Source organism: Gouania willdenowi, chromosome 6 (genome assembly GCF_900634775.1).
Source record: "Gouania willdenowi chromosome 6, fGouWil2.1, whole genome shotgun sequence".
Lineage (NCBI taxonomy): Eukaryota > Metazoa > Chordata > Actinopteri > Blenniiformes > Gobiesocidae > Gouania > Gouania willdenowi.
Window position 1 is genome coordinate 9,028,562 of NC_041049.1, and position 27,273 is coordinate 9,055,834.

General features: G+C 36.7%; 1 protein-coding gene across 1 annotated transcript in view; it reads right to left on the reverse strand.

Moving 5' to 3' along the window:
- Nucleotides 1-25,377, reverse strand: part of snd1 (staphylococcal nuclease and tudor domain containing 1) — a 242,094-nt gene extending 216,717 nt beyond the window's left edge. The window contains exons 1-8 of the mRNA XM_028451498.1: nt 25,164-25,377; nt 19,492-19,641; nt 17,911-18,031; nt 16,180-16,261; nt 4,604-4,764; nt 2,986-3,077; nt 851-1,009; nt 631-737 (exon numbers count right to left, since the gene is read on the reverse strand). Of these exons, the coding sequence (XP_028307299.1) occupies nt 631-737; nt 851-1,009; nt 2,986-3,077; nt 4,604-4,764; nt 16,180-16,261; nt 17,911-18,031; nt 19,492-19,641; nt 25,164-25,238 (947 nt within the window). The 5' untranslated portion in view covers nt 25,239-25,377. The remainder of the gene's footprint in view (nt 1-630; nt 738-850; nt 1,010-2,985; nt 3,078-4,603; nt 4,765-16,179; nt 16,262-17,910; nt 18,032-19,491; nt 19,642-25,163) is intronic.
- Between the last annotated feature and the right edge of the window lie 1,896 nt (nt 25,378-27,273).

Genomic DNA, 27,273 nt, shown 5'->3' on the forward strand with positions numbered 1-27,273 from the left:
CCGGCCCTTTAGAGCATCAAATACGGCCCGCTCAAGAAAGTAAGAATGACAAAAAAAAAAGTGAAACATTTTGTAAATATTTAACTAATTCAGTTGTAGATATATTAGCCCCTCCAAATAAAAAAATTCAATTGATTTCCAGTTCTCAAATCACATGATGGCAGTGATTTTAAAACTCAAATTGTTGAAATAACTCAATTTTTCCAAAAATCTGGCAATTTTTCCTCAAATTATTCCCCCAAATTTCCAAAATCAGGTTAATTTAAGTGAAGACTAACTGAAGGAAAGGATATACTCACATACTTTATCATTTAAATATCAATTATATGTAGATGTGCAAACCATTAATGTTGAATTCGCTCTTTTTCACCAAAAAAATCCGTGGTCCACTTAAGGTCAAACGTTTCCGTATTTGGCCACTGAACTAAAATGAGTTAGACATCTCTCCTCTGAGGTGTATCAATTTCTGATAATGTCTGTCCACTGTTGATATTATTGTGTTTAATGTATTTTAAACTGTACCAAACAAAAAAAAGATTAAAATTTAATTTAAATGCCAATGATTACTCGCGCTAAGCTAAAATGAAAAACAATATTTTCTTGCATCTGGCTAGCTTGTTTGGTGCCTACCGTTCAGCCGCTCTGAGTTTCTCTGCTCCCTGTGTGTAAACAGCCATGGACCAGTCCACACAGCGGGCAAAACCTTCCTTCAGCAGCAGCTCAGTGATGTTTCCATTCTGACAAGGACACAAAATGAAAAGGGAAAAAAAAACACAGCAACAATCAAAATGAAATATTTTCATCACAAGCCAGCCAAACTAATGTGATGAGCAGCTTCCTAATGGTATACCGGGTGCAGGATGGTGCCCAGTATAATCTGATTGGGGCAGCTTTCCAAGATGATCTGAACATCTCGCTGCAGAAGACGAGATTCCGTGAAGAACTTTGCTTCAGCTGCAAACGGTTCTGGCGTCTCCGTCCCATCAGCTTCCCTTTTAAACGATGGACACTGACAACACACACATTAAAAAACCTATAATAAGAGCGAGGCCAAACATCTGTGAAATATGTTTCATAGCAGATTATCTACTGCCTGCTCGTGAAATGAAGAACACATGTTTCTCGCTAACATTCCCAGCCATAACATAACATTATTCCCTGTATGGAACGATGTGTCTTTTAGGGATGGCAAAACAGACAACAGATGTGGGCAGTAAGACGGGTCTGTGAATAACGAGCTACAAAGCACGTTAAGATAACAAAGACGTATTTGAGGTGGAAAGGAAACAGATCAGTTATCTAAAGTGGGCAATGATGGAGAAAAATGAAATCAATAGATTAGACACCAGGCAGAAATGAAAACTGAACAGAGTGAGTCAAGAAAAACAATTGCAATTCATTGATGTTAGCAGGAGTAATTAGCTGCTCATACTCCACACTGGTGTTTACAACTCTTTAATGAAGTAGAGACACAAAATAAAGACAAAGCTTTTTGCAGGATTGTAAACATTGGAGTGTATGGATGGTGCAACGGGGTGGGATTTCATTTAAATTTCCACTAGAACTTATTAATTTGTTAAACGTGAATTAACCAGATATCGAGAGAACTTTTTAAAGAACAGATGCTGATATCTTAGATAACGCTGAAATGTATATTCCCAACAATATTGATCATAACCGTTTAACCCTCTGGGGCCGACGGACATGCTGGTACGTCCTGATCACATGGTCATTTTAAAGAGCCAATAGCGGAAAAGCGCAGCATACAAACCAGTTTTTAAATCACATTGATAGGCCAAATAAAAGTGGAGTTATGAGGGAAAATGTGCGAGTGTTTTTCTGTGGCATTTTCTTGAGCTGTCAGTGCAGGCTCCGTGCAGGAAGACGCTGCAGAGCGCTTGTGCAGCAAGCAACACGGAAATGTCACATTATAGCTGTTTCCTATTAGTTGAGAAGAAGAATTCCATTGTCCAATCATAATGTCTTTACATGTAATTACTGTGATTTGACTGTTTAGTTAGTGTGTAGTGAGTGAGATTGGAGTGTAGTGTAGTGTCTAGTATATTTGTTTATTGTTTTATATCAACACAATGAGGCACAAATAATTTGCATTTCCCTGTATTTGTGATTCATACTTTTTTGTAAATAGTTGTACAAAATCACCTAAGACATTGCTTCCATTTAACTGTAAATAGCTATATATAACTGTTTTTTGATTCATCTGTATATAGGTTTTTGAAATATATAATTTAGATTTGCTATACAAGCAATAAAAATGATTCCTTGAAAATGTTTGTGACTTTTATTGTAAAAAAAATTTAACTTTTTCTCACTCGAATTTTAGTTTTTATAGTGGTTTTAGATCTACTGTGTTAATACAGTATGCCATATAAAAAAAATACTTCACAGTCATATTTGGGAGGTTTTCCTGAAAAAAATGACACCAAACATGTAAGGTTTAAGGATTTCCTTATATGAAATATAAAGGTAAAATCAAACACAATGAAAAAAAGCAAAAACGCCGTAGGCCCCAGAGGGTTAAGGTCCAACTTTCAATTTTGAAAATGTCCTATTAAATACAGTTATTTTCCAAGGAAAGTTTCCAAATTTGAAAGTTCCCAGAATTTTGGAATCGTAGTTGAAATGTTTTGTTTTTTAATTGCAGTATCTGCCCCATTCAACCCTAATAGTTCCTTTCTATAGTTCCAACCAACTTTTTAACCATATTCCTTGGTCAAAAGCTTTGCAGAGGGGAAGATTAGAGGCCCTGTAAAGTATTATTATATGTTGAAGTCAACCGTAAAGAGCGGTTTGTTTGTAGCACAGTAATGACTTCACTTTTTCCAATACATTTTCATGCCTTTAAGAAAACGTGGATATCAGGGAGTGTAGACCGCACTCATTTTGATAGTCAAGGCACTACATTATAAATAAATACAGGCGATAAGATATCAAGCACATGTTTGGTAGGTCGACAGCATTTACCTTAACACCAGACAGCATTACAGTGACCAGGTAGTAGTCCGGTAGCAGCAAGGCACGAACCACACTGCCGTCACGAACATGCTCGATGATGGCTAAAGGATAGAAAATAGAATTTCTTTTTAAAACATCTGCTATATGGACATTTATGTAATGAGCGACTCACACACACTACAAGAACCACAATTAATTACAAATAGGAAAAATTGACAAATTACAGAAGACGGGAAGAGGACGCACCCACCACCACTTCTACTACCGGACATTAAGGACGTGTTGATTCACCACCAAGTTGATTACTTAGCAATGTACAGTATAAGTGTTAGATCTTTCCACTGTAAGTGGAATAATAAATAATAAATACCTATAAAAATAAGTTTATGAAGAAAAAAAAATAGAAATGTCAGAGCAACCATCGGGGTTGGGGTCAATTATAATTGTACCCGCACAATGAATTACAAATATTGCATGATTATAATTGAAAAAATGTGTTGCTGTAATGAAATTGTAATTGAGTTCAGATAATGGACTTTGTAATTGTAATTGGCATGGAAATGCTATAAACGCTGTCATTAACAATTTAAACACAAACATTAGTAAAACACCCACATCAAAAATATTATTACCAATATTTTCATTGATCAGGAAGCCGAACAAGGTAACCAAGCGATTAAAAAAACTAATTGGATGATAGATGTGTTTTTTAGTGTATTTTACAGCTGATTTACGACATTGGTCAAAACATAAAAGATGGTAACAGAAAGCTAACACAAGAGGAAGGTTAAGTTCTATAGGATTATTTATTAAAGGCACAGCAATTAAATATGTAATTGTAATTGACTTTCAGGGGAAAAATTAATTTTATTTTAATTGTAATTGGAAAAAATGTTGGTCACTGTAATCATAAATTGATATAATTGAGTGACCCCAACCCCGGCCGTCAATCGATATCACTTTTTCTTTGTGGGTTCACACAGAATTCAGTTATTTCAGTTTTTTTTTTTTTTTTTTTTTTTTTTTTTTTTTTAAAGGATTTTTTGGGCTCTAGTGGCCTTTATATGACAGTTGCTTGACAGGAAGGGGGTTGGAGAGAGCAGGGAATGACACGCAGGAAAGGGTCCCAGGCCGGGAATCGAACCTGGACCCGCTGCAGGTGAGGAACTATGGCCTCTGTACATGGGGCGGGCGCTCAACCCACTGAGCTACACAACACCCCGTTATTTCAGTTTTAAACCAATGCAACTCAATGCACGTTTAAAGCTCTCCAACTACACGACTCAATCCATTTAAAAAATATCCATGAATATTTCTCTTTCCACCACGTTTCCTCATTTTTTCTCTTTGTTTGCATATTTCCACCATTCATGCTAGCCTGTTCGTTTCCCATTTAATTATAAGAGCAGTGAATTGAGCTGAGCCAGTCGCTGGCAGTCCTCAGGAAATAAATCTAAAGGCACCAAACACCTTGTGTGGGTCAGAGAAAAGAGACTGGGGAGGGGCCACGTGGGGCCTTCACATGCCGTCAAGTGGATTATTACAAACACAATGAGGTGTCGTATTCCCATAAGTCTCTGTTTCTGAGGCCAGAGATTTCCAATGTGTCCAATGCAAGGCTCATTACCGTTGATGGGTTTCTGGTGCAGAGAGTCGACGAAATTGCGCGGGTTCTCGATGGTGTACTTCATGTCGCGGATGGTGTGCGTGCCCCCGCCCTCGCTCCACTGGCCCTTCTTGGAAGACTTTGCCTGGTCCTCCAATTCACAGAGTCTGACCTGCTCAGGGCTGAGGACACACATAAAAAGGAGATAATTTAGAGTGTAATAAAATGAGGAGCCATAAAGCACATTTCAAACCCTGCACAGCTTGCGATAAAATCAATATGTTGCTGTGAATAACCGTTAACATTGCCACCTTCTCCCGACCAGGAAGTAAATCCGTTTGGGATTTTGTAAAAGCTGTTTTGAAAATAAGTTTCAGAAAAACATCTGTGCTTTTTTGTTGAATTGTGTTGTTTTGGTTTCCTAAAACCATTGCTCAATGCAACAACAAAAGAATGAATAAAAGTTTTCCAAAAAAATGGTTCTACAATGTTTTAATAAGGCTGTGAAGCACAATTGAGACTCAGCAAAAATCACATTCTTAAATTTCCATTCGAAACACCTTGCAGCTCTAAATGACTCAAGCATCTATCACAATATTTCTATTGTTCTACTACAGCAGTTATTTATCATATTACTGGGGATGCTACTGTCAATGTGATTACAAGCTGAGCCATCATTAAAGATTGCTGTATTCTTAAACCTATTTAGTGTTTATTAGATTTCATGAAATTTGTAATGTTAAGACAAACATCTGCAACTCTTTGAAATGATGAGTCATAATGAACCTACTTCATGGACAAAAGTATCGGCAACCCTGAAATTTTTCCAGAAATGACAATTTCTCCCAGATATAGTTGCAATTACAAATGTGTTTGGTATACATGTGCTAATTTCCTTTATGTGCATTGGGGAAAAAAAAACCAAAAAAAAACAGTTTTGCACAAAATTAAAAAATGATTGACAATTATTGCCACGCTTTTAAAACAGTGTATAAATCATTTTATTTCAAGCATGTGATGCTTTTTTTATTTCTATATTGCCAGCATCTGTTACTTGCCACAGGTGAGTTTAAACAAGCATCACATGCTTGAAATAAAATGATTTACACAGTTTTAAAAGGGTGTTGAAAATGTTGTCCGGTCCCATTTCTTTTTGTTTGTTGTTTTGTGTAAAACTATGTAAATGTTTGCTTTTTTCTTCTGCTTTTGTGTGTTCTTTAAATGCACATAAACAGAAAAAAACATGTGTATACCAAAAACATTTGTAATTGCAGCAATTTCTGATAAAAACATCTTTAATTTCTGGAAGATTTGCAGTAGTGCTACTACTACCGTCCATGATGACTATAAAAACCTCCAGGGCTTTTGCTCTGAAAAGCTAGGAGTTCTCTCCGTGTTCAGTTTATCCTAATAATACCCATCTGTTTATGGGTATTTCATCTAATAATTTTACAAGAAGGTGTGCTTTAAATCATCAAATAGAAACCTACAGAATAAGTATGATATCAGTGGCATTAAACAAAGACTTCTGGTTTCTCGTACAGCCAGTTGTGTTAAATACAGAAATATATGGGCAGCTCCTGACTAACTGCACAGTTCTATGATAATCAACCTGCAAGAGTTTTGAAATGCCACAGCCCCTACAATTCATTTCACCGTCAACATTGCAGGAATATGATTTGCATGATTTCAAACAGACGGCCCAAGTTTTGTTATTAAAAGAAACAAAGGCTGAATACAAACTGCTATGATAACAGGAAGATTTTTTAAAAAAAAATGAACTGTTGTCATCAGGCTGGCTAAATATAGGCTTAGCATAGCAAACAAATTGAGTTTGAATAAAAATGACACACACACACGCACACACACGCACACGCACACGCACACACACACGCACACACACACGCACACACACACACACACACACACACACACACACACACACACACACACACACACACACACACACACACACACACACACACACACACAATTGCAGGATTGGAATTGTGCCCACTATGCAGAGGAGCTCACGCTGCCTGGGGAAGGTAACTGCTTCAGACTGAATAAAAACCATTTCTTGCTTACAGAGCAAGTGAAACTTTCTCATAAGTCGCCAATTGTGTTTAAGCTACTTAAAATTTAAGTAGCGAACAGGAGCGTGAAGCTACAAGGCTTTGAAAAGCGGGACAAAGCGATGAGCTGAGAATGAAATCAAGAAAAGCAGACAGAGGAAACGGAGAGCAACTGATGAGTGGAGATATCAAAGAAACTTTATGTACAGAAAAAGATGAAAGTGACTTTCAAACAACAGGGTGTTTTTAGGCTAGCAACTCTTTTTATAACAAATAAGGAATAGCTTTGGGAAACCATGACTGTATTTTAAATGTCATATTAACATACTACTCATCTAAGTCTAACGTCAAAATGAGTATGTGGTGCATTTCCATTACATAGTATGTAGAGATTGAGTACACAAGAAATACCTGGATATATACTATATCTGGACATTTTTTAAGTATACACGATAGACACTAGTCATACTCACCCACCCCATGATGCATTGCGAGCGGAATGTTAAACCATCCTGGGACCAGCTTCAAGCTAAAAATCAAACATCCTCTTTTCAAAAGAAAAGTATCTCTTCTTGTCTTCCATTCGTTTTTCAACGCTTTTGTAAACAGGGCTCTTGTTTTGAAGTTAACCGGAAGTTTTGTCAGTAGCACAATAGCGGGTCTCCAAAAATCTACAAAATGTCGGCATGAAATGCATTTCCGTAGGTTTTATGGATAAAATGGCCACATGTTGATATTCTACTTGGTTACTTTCTCGCTTAAAACGCTTTCAGAACTTGGTGAATCATATGAAATATTTAGCCTCAGTGTGCTTCAGGTTTTTGTCGTAGGTTTGAAATGCATCTTGGGAAACTTGGAAGTATACTTCAGTGGGAATGATCACCATCCTAATCATATTTATAGTATATACTGTATACTCACTGAGCTTGTAGTATAAAGTGTTAACCAACTGATAACTGCAGCCTCCTACCAAACTGAAGAGGAAGTTGTGCTCATTCTCAAAAGAACTTATTTTTTCCAGAGGAAGCCTATGCTTTCCTACTTACAAATAGCTCCTCTTTCAAACACACAATGAGAAACAAAGCTATTTTCATCCCCAGAATATTTGTTGAGCTTATTCATTTATAGATATTTGTTGGTAATAGGAGTCTAAAAAAAGTAGTAGGTTAGTAGTAAATGGCAGACAATATAGAATTTCCGAAATGTCGATATGAAATGTGTATACGCAAGTTTCATGGATCAAATGACCACATGTTGATATTCTACTAGGTCACTTTCTCACTTAAAATGCTTTCAGAACTTTCAAAGGTAAAGAATCAGAGATATTAGCCTCAGTGTGCTTCAGGTTTTTGTCGTTGAAGGCTCGAAATGCATTTTTGGAAACTTGGACAAATACTTCAGTTGGAATGTTCATTCTTCTAATCGTCCTAACCATAGTAGACAGTATATACTCAATGAGAGTGTATAGTGTATTTCAAACACAGCCAATGACTACAGAAGGAAGAGTGGCCAGAGTCCTTGATATTGGATCAAACTGTAGGCCATGTCTCTTGTGCAACCAAAATCATTTGAATTGTAAACAAAATGCTAAAGCTCTGTGAGGCGTTTCATTGGTCCCCTGCTGTCTATCAGTTTAATGCAGCTGGAGGAAGTCATTGTCTCCCACGTGTACCAACCAAGTTAAAAGTGTTCCTTTCCTAATGATCAGAACAACCCTGATTAAAACACTCTATCCTCCAGACGTGTGCAGCCTTAAGCCAACACGAAAAAAGGAGCAATGGGGTAATTTGGCACAGTAGGTTGTCATGTTAATGTGGCTCCCCTCTGCTCTGAGGTGCACGCAATATATAAACCAATCAGTCAAGCCCCCTGCTTATGTTTTTACATATTTAAAAAAGGAAAGAGTACAACTCTTGAGCCTGGGGGAAATTCAGCATCTAGAGACTTGCAGTAAAGTTAGGTGACAGCTTGAGACTGACAACTCCCTGTATTGGGATTTTTTTTTTGTCATTTTAATCTCAGAGGGATTCAATTCTTGGCCTGTTTGGCAGACGCTTTGTTTCGATGAAACATTAACAACAAAAAAGTACGAGTACTTTGTAAAGCCAAGAGAAAAATGAAAGGGGTGGTAAAAAAAACAACAGCCCATTAGCAGGGACAAATAATGCTTCAGAACAGCCAGTACCTTAAGACGTCTACAAAAGCTTCACAACAAAGTGAAAAAGGAAAATGAATGTTGTGCTCAAGAGGATCACCATCTACTCTAAAGGGAAGAAAACAGCTAATAATGTTTGAAGGGAGAATGTTTAAAAATATACAAAGTGTCCTGAAAAAGATTGTGTGATGTACACAGCAGTTTGTTCCAACCATTAGTGCAGTTTATGTCTGTTTATTTCTGTAGGAAGAGGGCGACAAGAAGATCATTTTAACATAAAAGTCATGTAATGTTGCAAACTTATTCCAATATTAACTCCATTTGATTCAGGAAAAAAACAAAATACCTATATAAAAAAAAACCTCATTGCAAATGTCAGTAGAAAATAGTCCTGTCTGTGTGATGAAAACGTATCCACAGCCTTTGTGTAATACTTTATGGAAGCCCTTTGGCAGCAAGTACAGCATCAACTCTAGTCTAATAGCAAACCTTAGCCTTAGAACGCCTCTTTTGATGCACTTTCTCCTTTTCATCTTCTCTGAACTTCTCATGTTAGATTAGGGCCTGTTGCTGCAGAGATTTTTTCAAATTTCTCACGAGAATGTTGAATCAGTTTTCATTCTAGCGCCGGGCACTAAAGTGCCTTCACATCAGTGTCCAATAACCATTTCTTTGTTATCTTACTGTGTGCTTATAGGGTCCTCCTGCTAAAAGATGAACCTTTGCCTCAGTCTGAGGTCCACAGAAACTCTAACTACTTTTCAATCCTGGTTAGTCTCTGAGTTAGTATCTGCTTTGTTACATCAAAGCAGATTATTTGGTTTTTCTTGGTCATTTGGCAAACTTCAGTTGGGCCTTAATTTCGGTTATATATATCACGATATGTCACTGCGCAAAAGAAACTATTTTTATTCATGTTTTTAACAAAAAAATATTTAAATGCACCAAAGTATGCCACAATAGACCTTGTTAAACCACCTCAGTCCTCAATGCATTCTAGCTTGAAAGATGATTGCACTTTATTTTCATAAAACATACGGGGCACTTTTATAGATGTACAGTATGTTGGTACTTTTTTTGAAAAGTTAAATTTTTTGGAAAAATTTAATTTGACAGTTTGATAAACATACCACTTGTTTTTTATATTGGTCCTTGAATTACAGTTAGTTGCCATTTACTTGTTCTCTCAAGTTTTAAAAAAAATGAAATAATTTGTATTTCATACAATTTTGTACTTGTAAAGGTGACATTTTGAATTAGTGATATTGTGATATATCGCAATGTATATCATATTGGCAAGTATCGTCAGATTCATGGCAATGCAAACCCCTAGCCATTATCTACCTTAAACAAGGGAGCCATTGGTGCATTCATACAGTCTGTAGACATTGCGTCTTGGTTAGTTTGATCTCTGTGATGCCATGTGATTTGTGCCACCTTGCACAGACAGGACTGTACATTTTCAAATCAATAATAAAGTAAATATACCACAGATTGACACATTTACAAATCGGTTTCTTGACTATTGCTGGACGTTGTCCAACTGCTGTTTCTGGGTTACAAATTGGATACGGCGGTTGGAGGGCATCCTACGACCTAAAGTAAGCAGAATTATTTGGCTTGTTGAACATAGATATTCAACTCAGTGAAAACCCTTGGACTCAGGGATTGTATGAGTCCATTTGTGCATGGTAATAAACCTCACTAAAAACTAACTTCATGCACGATTTACCTTGAGCCTCCTAATTAGTAGTCTTTAACATATTCCGAATCTTAATCGTTACATTTACAAGATGTAAAAAAAAAGAGGTAAGTGCTTTGAATACTAAGCACATACACTGCATTCAAAATCACCACCTATTGTGTGACCAACATAATTGAGTCAATGAATTTCAAAGATTTCTGTCGAGGTTCAACAAACCTTGGTCAAAAACCTGACAATAAGAACTATTTGCAAATATGTAATATTTTTTCTAAGATTTATATTTTTTCCTTTTAGGGCAATATTGTTGATTATTGTTTGGGTTTTTGTTAACGTTTTGGATATTTAATCATATATTAGGCCTAGGCCGATAACAGATTTTGCTGGATGATATTATTGCCGATAAACGATAGTCAATTTTTTTAGACCAAATTAACCACTAATATAATGATAACATGCAAGTACACCCTTTCAAATGCAATCAACTTGTACTTCTCATTAGTAATTTTTACCATTGTAATTGGTCTCCTCCGCTGGCGGACACCGCGGGTAAGAGGCTTCGCTGCCTCAAAGGCCGCTAGATGTAGCCGGCATAGCAATCCGAAGCTACGTAGAAGGTCCAGAGTTGCCACATCTACCAGACTAACTGTTTGATTAACCTAAATCTAAGATTACCTGGAGGTGGAATACTATTTTAGAGTAATTACTCTGACAGTTATCTGCTGTGTAATATCCGCTGCTAGCTACTAGCCTTTGCAGCCGCAGCCGTGACGCAAAATACGTATGAATATGGCAATATACCAAGGCCGGCAAACTTACCTTGTTCATTTTATTTACAGTCCGGTTAATTGATTTATCCATGATCGGCCCAGGCCTATCATATATACTAGTAATTTAGAGACATCCTGATCCAATTTTTTCACTTGCGATATGATTCAGATATTGCAGATTTGTGTATTGGTCGATAACGGTATCAATCCGATATGATAATACAAATTATACATCGCTTAATTGCATATTTGGAATGTTAGAAAGTGATATTACTTCAGTAGCAGTAGTTATGAGAACAACCGAACCATTATTTTACCCTTAAACATAAGAATATTCTACAATTGAATTAAATAAATTAGAAGAACCAGGAAAAAAGCTTAAACCAGTAAAAAACAAATTGTAATTTTAAAGTGCAAATTTTGGTTTGCTTGGTTTTTTGGGGTTTTTGATGGTGTTGGACCAATTTCAATAGGCCACTCCTCATATTATTTGTTAACACTAAGTTTTTTTGGCCGGGCTACCGGACTCAAAATGCCACTCACTTTGTTGTTGTTCTTCTGGTTGCTGTGTACACTAGTTAAAATCGCTACTCCTGTCATTCGTGAAAGGATCGGGCTGAAATTTGGTAGGTATAATCTATGGATGTGTACACATCAACACTCGGAGCCGGATTTTCGATTTGGGGCCCCAAGGGGACCCAAGAAGCCCCAAAAGAAAAAAAAAAACGAAAGTCGATTTCCCATTTATTTGCAAGCCAAATATTACAACGGTTGGTGGTACCAAATCATTGGCACATACCAATATATAAATGGGGCCCATTACCCCGTACGTGTCATGAAGCACCAGGGGGCCCCATTTTTAACTTGACTACTCCATTAGTTTTTGTTGGATCATAATGCAGTTTGGTATGAATACTCTATGAATTAATATGAGACGCACAAAGCCCTTTTTTTTCTTTCTTTTTTTTTTTTTTTTAAATGGGCCCGGGGGCCCACCGCCCATTTCCAGTAATTTCCAAATTTATGGGAATATAGTTGTGCGATATATCGTTTCAAAGATTTAAGGTAAATTACGATTATGCCTCGCACAATTCAATTAGGGGTCTGAGGAGCCCACCCACCGAGTCATTTGACTGAATTCTCGGGAACGTGGTACGTGCTATTTGGCACGGAGACGTTCCGCAGGCCCGGCCGTAGTTCATCCGAACTTGTTTTCCACATCTGGAACACAGCAAATTCAATTGGAACTATTGCGGTAATAGAGGTTCCCACAGCTCATGCTCACCTGCACGCACACACTCACTGTGATAACATGCAGATAACGGCGCACAAGGAGCAGCATGACCAAACTTTTTTAATAAAACCATTTCACTTAAAAACGAGTCAATCAGTAAGTTTGATGGAGATCATTCCATGATAATAATTAAAGCAACTGAACTGAATCATTTTTCCTTTACAAACTGTCTGAACGAATGGCTGAGGTTTCAAAGAAGGCTCTGGCAAGCTGAACTAAGAACAGTGTGAAAGTGCAGTGGAGCAGCAGCAGCAGCTATCTTTCACACAAACATTTATCTGCACTGTCCGATGTCATCATCATTATCATCACCTACCTAATTATCATCTCATCGTAGTTTGTGAGAGCAATGTAGCCTATTAAATGGTGACGAGCGTTGATGTTGAAGATAGCAATAGCGAAAGGAGAAAACCCAAGGCCTTGACTCCTCACTGAGTAATGGGCTTTGCCTTTGGCCAAACGATGACAACTTACACTTAAAGCCTCATTTACATTAGTGCTTGTTCAGGGCCATCGCACATAATGCTTGAAATGGGTCATTAGTGGCATAATATTCACATCATTGCTGCTCGGGTTGGAAGAAACAAACGTAGCAGCATGAGTCAAATTGCTTAGCGTGTGTAATGTGCTAATGCTGCCACTGGGGGGAGGGGGGGTGTACAGTGGATGTTGTGTTTTTAGGGGATTACTGTAGGGCAGGGATGGGCAACTCTATCACAGCAGGAGCCACAAATATGTGATTGTATCTGTTTCAAGGGCCATATGATCAACATTCATGTCAGCATTTAGAATAATGACCAATCAGAGAATTAATACGGGGGGAAAATGGTTTGGTCTTTTTTTTCTGTTTTTTGTCTTTGTGGTGTCGGCGTTTTCTTAGTTTTTAGTCATTGTGTTTTTGTTATTTTTTGTGTTCTTCTTTTTCTGCATTTATGTTGTCGATTTGTGCTTTTCTGGGGTCACTTTCTGTTTTCTGTATTTTCCTGTCATTTTGTGTAATTTTGTTAACAATTTGTGCGTCTTTGGAGCTATACTGTAATGTGTTGTTTTGTGTTTTTTGTTGTCATTTTGTTATCTTAAATTGTTAGTTGTTCAATTAGATTATCCTTTATTTTATCCCACAGTGGGGAAAATCACACACTACAGCAGCCAAAGACACAAAGAGCAAGCAAACAAAAAAGCTAAATACAAATACAGAAAGGAAAAATTAAGGCAACAATAAAATATACAATAAAAATAAAATATATAATAAAATATAAAATAAATAACAGATAATGGTCAAGATAACAGTACAGAGAAAAACATATATAAATAAGCAGTAAGTGGGGGTTTTACAATGAGTACCGAGTAATTATTGTTGTGCCGTCTTTGTTGTCATTTCATGTTTTTGTGTACTTTGTGCATTTTGCTGCTGATTTGTGTGTTTTGAGAGTTATTTTGTGGTTTGTCTTGGTGCTTCATATTCATTGCGGTGTTGTGTGACTGCTTAGAAAAAGTAAAATGCTGGATGAGTGAAAACTTCCTTCAACTAATTCATGACAAGATGGAGGTGATTGTCTTTGGTAACAAGGAAAAGAGGACTGCTGTCAGCAAGTGTCTTGGGTCGATCTTTAAAAGCTAAAGACTAAGTCAAAAACCTTGGTGTTCTGATTGACTCAGATCTTACATTCAGCAGTCAGATCAAATCTATCACAAAAACCACTTCTACCACCTAAAGAACATCTGCCGAGTGAAAGGTTTAATGGCTCAGAAAGATCAGGAGAAACTGGTCCATGCTTTTATCTCCAGCAGACTGGACTATTGAAATGGTCTTCTGACAGGAATCCCCCAAAAGAGCATCAAACAGCTACAGCTGGTTCAGAACGCTGCAGCTCGGGTCTTAACCAGAACAAAGAGGTCAGAACACATTACTCCAGTTTTAAAGTCTTTACACTGGCTCCCAGTTAGCCTCAGAGTAGACTTGAAAGTTCTGCTGCTGGTGTATAAATCTGTGAATGGGTTTGGTCCAGAATACATCAGTGAGATGTTAGTCAGGTATGAACCCAGCAGGTCTCTCAGATCTATGGACACAGGTCAGATAGTGGAGCCCAGAGCTCACAGTAAACATGGTGATGCTGCTTTTAGTTGTTATGCTGTAAAGAAGTGGAACAAACTGCCAGCAGAGCTGAAGTCAGCATCCAATGTGAACATTTTTAAATCAAAGTCTCTACTGCGTATGATTGAGAGAGAGATTTGGTCATGATGTTGTTGTTGATGTAATGTGTTTGTTTATGATTTCAAATGATTTTACTGATGATTTTAAATGATGTTCTTATAGATTTTAAGCTGTTGAATGTTTTCTGTTGCACTTTTTGATCATGTAAAGCACATTGAGTTGCCTTGTGTATGAAATGCACTATACAAATACATTTGCCTTGCCTTCCAACTTCTTGAATTTTACTTTTTGGGGATTTGCTTTGTGCTTTGGGGGCCGCCAGTTCCGTACATCTGCTGTAGGGTTTCAGAAGGGCCTAACTGCAGCAGCAACAGCCGCAGAGCAATGCTGCCCCCCAGTGGGATGTTTGAGCTCCATCCCAACCCTCCTCCCTCCATCAGACGTACGTAGGTAGGTCAGCCCGTGGATTCACCACATGCTGTTCAACCTTCACTCAGCCTGAGATTACGCATGCTGCCAAAAGCAGTTTCCGCTCTGTTTTCTAGGCCGACGAGTTGGAAATTACAGAAACAAGTTCTGACATCCAAAATGTTTTCAGACGGAGACAGAGTGAGCCAACAGATCTGCAGGGGGAAACGTTAAATAAGTCCCCCGTGCGGTGACTTAAGATCTGTCATGTCTACTATTCGCTCCGATTCCATAATGTGTAATGATCTGTCGATGTGAAATGGAACGATATAGAATCCAGATGAGAGGCAGAACCATGGCACATGCTGCTAGCAGGAGAGCATCAAAACATCTGTGAGATCAGAGTATCCTTGACTCACACTGGCACTTCTTCACCCAAGGCAAGTAGAAGATATTTAGGAATGAAAACTCCTCATCGTCCCAGGGTCCAATTTGATCCACAGCACAACTAACGCTTAAGTTTCTCAGATGTGAGATTAGGTGGATTGTGCATTTTCTGATGCATTAGCGTTTGGAAAAGTAAATCACAAACATGTAAACCAAGAATAACAGGTGTTAAAGCTAAGGGTGTAAAAATACACTCAACCAGCAATTTGATTTTTTTTAATTTTTTTTTTAACTCAAATTGAAGATTGGGATGTTATGATGCACTTAATGGTACGTTCATCCCAAACGCGTTTTGGGCGACACGCGTGTAGTTGGACGCTTGTCACCAACGTCAAAGATGCTCGGGACGAGGCTTATGTTACTGACTTGTAATTCACATATTTTTCTTAAGGAATCACAGGTGCCACACCTGTTCTGACTTTGAATTCTTTGCCCAAACCCGATGGATCTAAAATTTGCATTGATTTTAGCAGATTTAGGATAAATCCTTATATTCCTTGTTAAAGCTACAAAACACAGTTATTCACTTTTTGATGAACAATATTGACTAGTTTTCAGTCGTCTGTTCAGAAAAAGGAAAACATCACTCACTTGTTCCCTCTGATTCCTTCCCTGCGGACTGTGGCGAGACCCTCGTTCACCAAAGCCTCCGCAATGTTCTCACCGCTTGTGTCTACAACAAAGAGAAAAATAACTCTCTCAAACACTATTTACAACTGGTACCTCACTGAAAAATCTATGGAAAAAGTACTGTAAATGTTTAAGAGCTACAATAGTCAGAAGAAGGTGCTTGAGTTATTAAAGAATGTTTTCATTATTACACTATAGCAGAGTTTTTCAACCTTTTTTGAGCCATTGAAAAAAATTCCAAGGCACGCCACCAACAGAAAATGTGAAAAAAATTTACTTTGTAGCCTATATTAACAATATATAGTCATTCTTATCAAAGTGTTTTGAAAAGGAATCAAATAAACAAAGACAAAATTGTTATGATCTTTTATATTTCATCTTTCTAATAAAAAGTGCAATTAATATCTGTAGTCATTCTTATTCATCTTTTTCATCAGAATCAAATGAACACCAAAAAAATCTATTATGATTTCTTATATTATTTTTTCAAATAAAAAGTGTAATTAACAATATGCAGTTATTCTTATCAAAGTGTCTTGAATACAAATATAAAAAAAACATTAAATATGAGCAGAACTACAATTGAACTTTATTCTGTTCAATATGTTTTGTTTTATATAATATGGTACTTTTGTGTATTATATTTTATTATTGTTATTATTACATATATTCATAAAACATTTTTATATTTACATTTTGTTCTGTGTTGATAAACAATGTGTTAGTTTTCAAAAATGTTTTTAGTTCATGGATGCGTGAGTGAGTCATGGGAGGTGGATCCATTCAAAATTCATGCGCACCAGTCTATCGAACGCGTAATCGAATGTGTACCCTGTGCCTGCACGTCTGATCCACACCTGGATGGGCACCTAACAAATATAAATACATTACTCACACGTAGACGCAGGTGTGACGTGAGTGAAACTCCACCGATCAGGCGCGCTGCACTATGTAGCATTGTCTGCGTGACATGTAAACACTTAGAAAAAAATATTAGGCGCTTAGATATGCGCGCAGGTTTGTACGTCGCCACACGTGCATTCACACCTGACAGTTTTTATATGACAGTCCTCTCTCTACGTGTATTTGTTAATGGAGCGATGTCTCATTACCAGCGCTGCGTGAGGATTCAAAGCTGAACCAGTATCAGCTCAGCCTCCACTGAAGCTTTTTAAAGGATTTGTTTATTTATTTTAATGTTTTATTTATTGCTTCCAATGTGTAGACAACTGTGTCTCTCTCCAGGGTCTCTGCCCTATGTGATCGGTTTGATCGCTGTGCAGCGCACACTGGGGAGAGAGAATGAACGGTGAATATCTTGTTTTTATTTACTATTAAAAGAATACAGGATATTTCACCATATAGAAGAGCGCAGAGAGAGAGAGAGAGATAAATTAGATGTAAAAACTGTCAGGTGTGAATGCATGTGTGGTGACAATGTTTCAGTCACTCCTCACTTCATAAAACACTCACACACACTTACGAACCTGTGCGCACGTACACGCCTAATATTTTTTTCTAAGTGTTTACATGTCACGCAGACGGTGCTACATAGCGCAGTGCTCCTGATGGCTGAAGCTAAATTTAGTGAAAATTAGGCAGGCAGGTACACGTGCGATAGACTGGTGCGCATGAATTTAGAACGGATCCTCCCCCATAGCGTGCGTGCGTGCGGTCTTTATTTAAGCACACCTTTGCCCAGGTAAACCATGCCGTATTCTCGGCCCAGGGCGGTCTTGATCTCCACGGTGAAACACACTTCTTTGCCGATTAGTTTCTTTCGCAGGAACTCTCTGGCTTGGAACGCATAGGGCTGCAACACACACAGGCAGAGGTTAAAGTACTGGATTACAAGTACTCTCCTTACTGTAATAGAGTTGCTTTTATGGGTACTTGCACTTTTTTGAGTATATCTCTAATTCAGTAATTTCACTTCTACTTAACTACGTTTTAAAAGAAGTAAAGCTATTATTTACATTTCTACACCCAACTGTTACTGAGTAAATTATTATTGTTTGAGATTATTTTCTTATTTCCATTTCATGGTCTCTTTGAGGCACATAAATAATCCATATGTTCTTAGTCGTGCCAAATCTGATCAACGTCCAGCCACTTTGTTGGGTTCAGGCTGGGATTTCTAGAATTCTACATTTTGACAAACCGTTTATTTTATACAGATGCCTTTATGGAAAATAAATTAAGTTCCAACTGTGCAATATTGTGTCTCTTCCTTTTTCAGTTTATACATGAAATGTTTACTGTATGCAAGGGAACCGTGGCAACAATTATTACCTAAAATAAAACATGGGGGGGTGAAAGTAACTAGTAACTTTTACTTTGAGTACTATTTAACTGAGCTACTTTTTACTTGTACTTGAGTATTTTATGTATGACTTACTCAGGGTTCCTGCAGCTTTAGTCAAATTAAATTCAAGACTTTTTATTGCCATTTGAAATTAAACTTAAGACCAACTTCATAGTAAACATAACTGGGGAAAAAATGCCACATTAATTACATAGGGGTAGGGTCATTTTTTTCTATTGTCTCGAGCAGACATGCAACTGGAAGATCCCAAAGTAAACACACAAAATGACAGTAAAATACACAAAAAGGACTAAAATAATCAAAATCAATTCAAAAACACAATATTAATAGAAAACTAGGCAAAAATCTATAAAACAACAAAATTACAAAAAATAAAAAAGCCATTTAAAATAATCCTTGACAGGCAATTTTTGTTAAATTTACATTTTCCCATTTTATACATTTTTGAAAAACAAACGTTACCGTTTATTTTGAAATGTGAGACTAGTTATAAGCATAAAATCATACCTATTATGTGTTAAAATTTAAGACTTTTGAAACATTCCTTCAAGACATTTTAATGACAACTAAGGCCTTATTTTTAGATTCATGAATTTAAAGACTTTTAAGACTTTTCAAGGATCCGCGGGAACCCTGTTACTTGTACTTAATTTCAATCACGTAAAATTGAGTACGATATATCAGTACGCTTTACACCTCTGCACAGAGGAAACGTGACGTGAACTCGTACAGGAAGATCGCAGGCCTTTAATCAGGGTGGACTTTGACTGATCAATATCTGTCCAAGTAAACAAGTAGTGGGAGAGCACTGCTGGTGAGGTTTTAACATCATTACAGTATGATGTACGTTAAAGTTACAGTATGGTATCTTCTAAAAGATAAACTGGGATTGTGATTGGTGCAGCCTGAGGGAACAGACGCAGTATGAGGCCATGTGATCCACTCACCTCATCGGGGGTGTCCTTGCTGTCAGGCTGACCCTGTGCAGCTCGTCGTGCCATGGCCCCCGCTCGGATATTACTGAGATTGATCTGACGCTCTGGGGGCGGCCCCCCTCGAGGCTGGCCCCGGACGATGATGGCACAACCTGACAAGACCTGCAAATGGAACAGAGACGACTCACTTGGGAAAAGCATAAACAAGAACAAACTAAATATTTGGGTCATCATCACAAAAGCTTAGGGGCACAATTAATGTTGGAAAAAACACGAGACGTAATGCACATAATCATCACAATATTTGAAATATACAAACTCTGATAAGGATATTTAAAAAAAAAAAAAAAAAAAACCTTTACACAGCATGTTGCCATGGAAACAACCATCCAAAGGCAAGGCGAGATCACACCTTGTGATAACGTAGCTAAATATGGCTAAAAGGAGAAAAAAAATAGGACTACTCTTGGGTTTGACAACCGTGGCATTTACACGAATCTGAACAAACACCTTTTATCTGCAGACTCTCCAGTGTGTCTGCAGGGAGCATCACTGAGTGCTGTTGATCTAAGATGTGGAGGAGATAAAACTCAACCCCCTGATCCCTCTCCCTCCTCCCCCCCACCCCACTAACTGACTGACTGACAGAAACTCCCTCCAAGGAGGGATGAAGCAGGAGGAGCTGAGGTTAGAGACAGAAGGGCATGATGTAGCTTCCACCAGAACAAACTTTACAGCTCACACTTTACCCACACCACTATTCAAATGCCCAAGGAAAACCATGTATTCCTCTGCAGTCTTCTCTAACTGAAGGAGTTTTTAAAAAGTGGGTATTAACAGGATGCTGCAGCCCCTTTCTGATCTGAGGGCCACATTATCAACATTTATGTCAGCCTTTAGAAAAATGACCGATCTCAGCATAAATACAGGAAACAACAAAAGGTTTCTCTTTGTTAATATTGTCATTTTGTATATTTTTTGCTCATTTTGTTTGTATTTATTGTTGTTTTACATTTTTGGATTGATTTTCTGATTATTTTCTTGTCCTTTTGCATATTTTTATTGTTGTTTTGTATGTTTTACTGTTAAAATGTATGCATGTATTTGTTTTGTTTAGTGTTAATCTAGTGTTAGTGTATTCTTCATCTCATTGCGCGTGGTTCTGGTGTTAATTTGTGTACTATTTTGTGGTTTTGTATATTTTTTGGTTATTCCGTGTAATTCTTTGTCATCTTGTGCATTTTTGGAGTGATTTGATGTATTTTTTGAGTTAATTAGTGTATTTGAGTAATTTACTGTAATTTAGTGTATTTTTGGATTAAATTAGTGTATTTTTTGAGTGATTTAGTGTATTTTTGGAGTAATTTAGTATATTTTTGTAGTGATTTAGAGTATTTTTGGAGTAATTTACTGAAATTTAGTGTATTGTTAGAGTAATGTTGTATTTTTTATGTTTTGGAGTCATTTTGGCAATTAACTTTGGGGCTGCACAAAATCAGACTCCACCAGTTGCCCATGTCTGCATTAGAGGATTATGTATAAGTGGATGAATGAAAAACGTTCAGTGCGTTTAAGGAACTCGTCTTCAAGCCAAACTATTCATCTGTGCTAAGCTACTACAATATTGATGTAAACATGAGTAGAAGCAACAAAGCTGTCATGTCACACTTATTGGGTGCTTGCACAGACACACAAACACAATGAATAGGAAATTCAAGGAGACACAAAAGTTCCAGCTACAGTTTCCTGTGCTTAGTGTTGAGTCTGCATGTGTGTAATCATTGGAACTCACTTCCACGCGAAAAAAAAACAGTGTCTGAAAACTGCAATCCTGTGGTAATACCCACCACTTATGCAGGGTAGATTGGAAGTTATAGGAGACGATCCAAAGAGAGCGACTTTTTACAGGAGCTTTAAAGCTTTCATGCTCTTTGATGTGGTCCGAGGGATAAACGAGCTCAACTTGCTACAGTGTGAGAGAACTGAGCTCAATTTTACACGTATTCACAATCAAACTTAAGTAAACTACAGTGTCGTCTTATTTTCTTTTCAAGGGATCCTCCACTGCTTTTACAAATGTGACCTAAAATCTTTGAAATGTACTTATTAGATGATCTACGCCTAAAAAAACTCATTATTATGAACCATATTAGTTTTATTAACTTTTCAAAATGGGACTACATTATCGTTTTAGAGCCTGTGTTCCATCATCTTGAATTCACGCTATTTATGACGTCCCAAGCCCCATTTGCCTGTAAACATCCCATTGTTTCCGTTCAGCAGCTTTTTAGATAATTTAGCAGCTTTTTCAATCAAAATGACAACTTGTGCTGCTTTTGGTTGCTCTAAATAATCAGGAAAAGTTAAAGATGTCGGTGTAAAACTGTTTTGTTTACCGATAGAGGATAAAATAAAATAATCTATAACCGCAGGGGGCGACAGTTCCAACTCTGAGATTTGGTAGTAGACAATGAAGCAGAGAAGAGCTCTCCTAAGGGACCTTTACTCTCCCTGAAACAGTGGGTGGCTGATGTTGTGAAGGCTTTTTTTCAAAAGTTAGTAAAATTAATATGGTTCAAAATAATGCGTTTTCTTAGGCATAAATTTTTTAATAAGTACATTTAAAAGGTTTTAAACCACATTTGTAAAAACAGTGGAGGATCCCTTTAACAACTACTTTTAAAAAAAATGCAATTCTCTGTATTAATGTTCAGAAATTGAATTGAAACACATGCTACCCAATCAATAGACATTACTGAATTGAATATAAGGTCTATTTGTGGTATGTGTGAAGCTACAGAATAAACTAAGCCTCAAACAACTACTTTAGGGTAATAACGTTTTTATTTGCATGCATATTATTTAAAGCCACGTGAACTAAACAAACAAAAAACAGTGACAGTTGGTTTTATCATGGGGGGAAAAGTAATTCGTAAAAAGACAACTGAAAAAAATGTTTCCTTTATAAAAACAACTACTAAACATTCAGTGACAACTGCATAATAAAGAAGTTCTTAAAGTTGAAGATTCTTTCCAATTTCAGAAAAAGCCAGCAGTGCAAGCCTAACAAACTTGTTGAAGTAACTGGTTTGGTGAATAGAACGTGTTTTTCTTGTGTTCCATCAATAACTAATCAATCCATCATTTTTTATACACATTTATCCCGTTGAGGGTTGTGTAGCAAAAAGGGCCTATAATTAAAGGGCAGAGATCAGGTGAAACCCTCCACAAATCACCAGTCCATCACATGCACATCCAGGCCTCGCGTCATCATCATTTTAGCCGCCAATAAATTTGACATATTTTTGGATCATGGGAGGAAATCTAAGCCGCTATGAAAAACCTGCACACGCCCAGGAAGAATGGTGGTGGCCACAGGGTTCAAACCACAACCCTCTAGCTCTGAGACAACTCCTGTACTTCTATTACTATGAGGCAGCTAAGGACGAAAGAGGCTGACGATTCAATAAATGTCTGCGGAGAGTGTAAGCTAAGCTCTACGCTAATGCAGATACATGTGTCCTTCCTATTCCTCTGACATCCTCCCTAAAGGTGTCCCCATCCCATGCTGAACGCTGATATAAGCATCATCACAAAAAGCAGAAAACGAGTATTGGATTATAACTAGGGATGTCCCGATACAACTTTTTCACTTCCGGTACGATACCAATATTACAGCCTTGCGTATCGGCCAAAACGATATCAGCACGATTCATACTTTTCTTATTTTGTAGTGAGTTTTGTAGTGATTTTGTATTAACCTATTGGTTTAACCTTCAACATATCTACAGTATTGTACAATTGAATAAAATATTTTTAAAAATAAATTACAAGACCAGCACCAACATTAAGGTATATTACCGCCACCTACTTTGTTGGAGTGTGAACCACAGTCACCTATGGATGAAAGTGTTAAAGCGGAAAATTTTATCGGAGCGCTTATATCGGTGCTTTTAGATGCAGTAAGATAAAATCTGATATTCGTTTTCTGGCTGATATCGGACCGATATCAATATCGGACCGGGACACCTCTAGCTATAATGGACTCAGATATGATGTATATTGTATATGTTTTAATTTATTTAGGTTATTTTTCAGAGTTTTCTATTTTTTTATTTTATTTCATTCAATTGTAGAATATTCTTATGTTTAAGGTTAAAATGTATGGAACCTAGGCTGCACGATAATGGTCAAAAATATAATAATCATCATTATTTTGATCAATATTGTAATCACAATTATAATCACAATTATTTATCATATATGGGTAAAATCTGTGTTTTTATTGCACTACTTTTAAACAAACAATATGTATAATAATATGTAACATATATATATATATTTTTTTATTAGCTCAATAATTTATAATGTACCAAAGACTAACAGAATAAATACACTATTACAGAGTGCAGAGCCCGTATTTTAAATGTAAATATTGCCGACGAACAGATTAATTTAATCGTGGCAATGGGTTAATAATAAATAGGTAATTTTTTCTAATCCCAACTGTTGGCGACTATTGATTAATATCCGGAATTTCTAATATTCCACACTACAAAAAAGTATGTATGATTCGTGCTGATATATCGGCTCGCTATAGGTATTGGCCAACACGTAAGGCTGCAATATTGGTATTGGTATCGAGATACAATCACACTTAATATATAATACAACAAAAATGCACTTGCAATTTTTCCAACATATTTTTTTCAAAGCGCAAAGTTTCAAGAAATTGGTTTAAAAACATATATTGCATGAGTTGTCTATTAAACATTAAATACTTGTCTAAATGTCTACATTTTACATGTGTAATCATCTTCAATTTAGCAGTATAAATACTATTTTTTTTAACTCAAACTTTATTTATAAAGCATATTTAAAACAATTGGGGTTGAACCAAGTGCTGTACAGTTGAATCCAGCATTTAACTTTCTTCATTTGCACTTTGTTAGGTTCCAACAGGTATTTCTGGACTTTCACATGGACCAGGTGAAGCATGCAAACTGTATATAGGACATCTTTATACCTGCATCTCACTGCTAGCATCACTGAGCTAACTGTTAGCTGGGAAACTTAACAGCTGTCACAATCAGAGTTCACTAGCTACTGAAATGCATGTTTAAAAACATTTTAAAGATATAACACTTCACGTAATGGACATCCATTTAAATCTCACCAGTAATTTAAAAAGTCAAATAACGTATTTTAATTTTGATTTCCTCAAAAATGTTTCAAATAGAGCAGATTTAGTAGTTAACTCATTATGTTTCCAATTTAAAAATTGTGGTTAAAAACAGATATGTTGACCATAGATGGTGAACTTATGAAATGACAGAGTTCACACTGAAAGCAGGGGGTTAAGGTTAAGACTTGGTGAACTCCTCTAAAGTCATAGTTTGTGTTCACAATGGGAAGTTTACTTTGATAGTCGCTTGTTAGCATGTTAGCCGCAGACAGCTAACATGAGCAGTCGCGCTCCCTGGTGACAGGTGACACTGCTCTAAATGACAGCTGCTAATAAATCCATGTCAACAATAGCGGTTGAGAGGTTGAGGCATATTGAGGGTTCAGTGAAAGATGTTTAGGTAGTTTAGCCTTTATTAGCTCTGGGCTAACTCTGCTAACTAGCTGCTGTATCCTTTGACTCTCGTGGAGCTCACACAGTCTTAAGTCAGGATTCCTACCATCTTCACAATTCCTCTCTGGAGAGGGGCAGCCGGAGCGGGGGCTGCCTGAGCTGGAGCCGAAACAGATGCCATGTCCACCGGGTTGAGAACTAACGCCGTTAAGGGGTGACCAGGTTAAGGAGCAGGGACTATGGAGTGAGCTGTTCTATTGAAAGCCAAGAGGGAAAAGGCTGAGTAGCGATCAACACACACGTTATACCGGAAACACACGGAGCTGTGCGCACGCATACGCAGCGGACTACTTCCGGGTCAGAGTAACAGCGGATGAGTTGAAGTGAACGAGCGCTGTGCGGGACCGCGAGATGGGTTTGAATACAACACTTCCGGTGCAAAATCACCGACACGTCAGCACAGAGTTACCCCGGCTGATGATGCCGATGCTGCCTTCAGGGGTTGCCCTGACATACCCCCACAATCAGTGCACTTTAGTCCGTAACATTTGGACAGTGATATTTTTAATTTCTTGAAATAAATACAGTTACATTTGGCAAACACACAGTGTTGGCCCAGGTTGGATTCGAACTGATGACCCTCCGATTACAAACCCCTCTTTCTTAAACATTTCACCACCACCACCAAACAATTTGACTGAAAAATGTACATTACAAGTTAGAAAAAAGAATGTAATTCACAAAGAAAATCAGGAACATGAGTATAACCAAAGAACAGAGAAACTGACAAAAGGCATCTTTAGTTGTCATTTGCACATTTTTTTGTTTTTAATGCCGTTTTATTATTATTATTATTATTATTATTATTATTATTATTATTATTATTATACTGTCTGCTATTCTATTGTGTTGCTGCAACGTGTGAATTTCCCATCTGCGTGCCATGGGAAATTAGTGTGCTTTATTTTTATCCAAACAGAATACATGTAATAATTTAATAAAAACAAACGTGTTTTATAATTTCTTCTATGGAATTGTTTTTTAATTATTCCATGTATTGTTTTTGTACAAAAAATTTTTCTATAATTTATTCTATACAGATTTTTATTATTACATGTATTGTGTTTGTATAAAAAAATATGTCTTATAATTTATTCTATACAGGTTTGTATTATTACATGTATTGTGTTTGTATAAAAAAAGTCTCATAATTTATTTTATGCAAACACAATACATGTAATGATAAAAAAAAAACTCCATCGAATAAATTATAAAACATTTTTTTATACAAACACATTGCTTTGAAGTTTAATTTTCAATCTCAGCACAGCGGAAGTAGCAAAGATCACAGCTGAACTAGCAAAAATTAATTTTCAGGTAGTGCGCATGCTCATAATCGATCTAAGTATGAGGTAAACTCAGACCGTGACACCGCATCATTAATAAGAGGAAAAATTAAAGTTAACAGATATTGAAATAAATAAAGAATAAAAGATAACTCAATATATCTTCTTATAATTTATTTGATTATACTTAAATATTTCCCCAAATTATATTCATATTAAGTCTGGAATATTCCTTCTTACCTTTATTTCTTTATTTATTTCAAATTTTCATAGAATAAATGATGTTAATAAGAGGAGAGAACAGAAATATCGTCAATTTTCAAGCACAACCAACTGTGAATATCAAACACGTCACATACAGTATATAGTATTCCTTCATTTATAAAATCCTATATTAGAAAATAATGCTTTAGTTTGACTTAATTTAATATATCTTGCAAAATGACGTTGCAATCAAATTCTTTATTGACCTACATAACAATTATTAGATCATCCTGTAACTTAACATCTTTTATAAATGAGCAAAAAATAATTCTACAATCCTCAACAAACAAAGCCCAGACAGTATTTGATACTTTTCAATCATTTCTAAACTACTTTGCTTTGATATTTTGTGCTCTATACCAATGGTTCTGAATCTTTGTTGTCCCGTGTACCCCCTTTGCATTTTGGTCAAATCATGTGTACCTCTTCTTGATAACATAAATACCCTCTCCATAACTGATTTTTTATTTGTGGTACAGCGGGCTCTCCTAAACCCCTAACTATATCTCAAACATTGGTTCCCTAAGGATTACTCTACAAATTCAAAACAACTGAATGTAATTTAAAGTGGAATTTATTTTTCTTTCAAAACACCATGCAATTTTT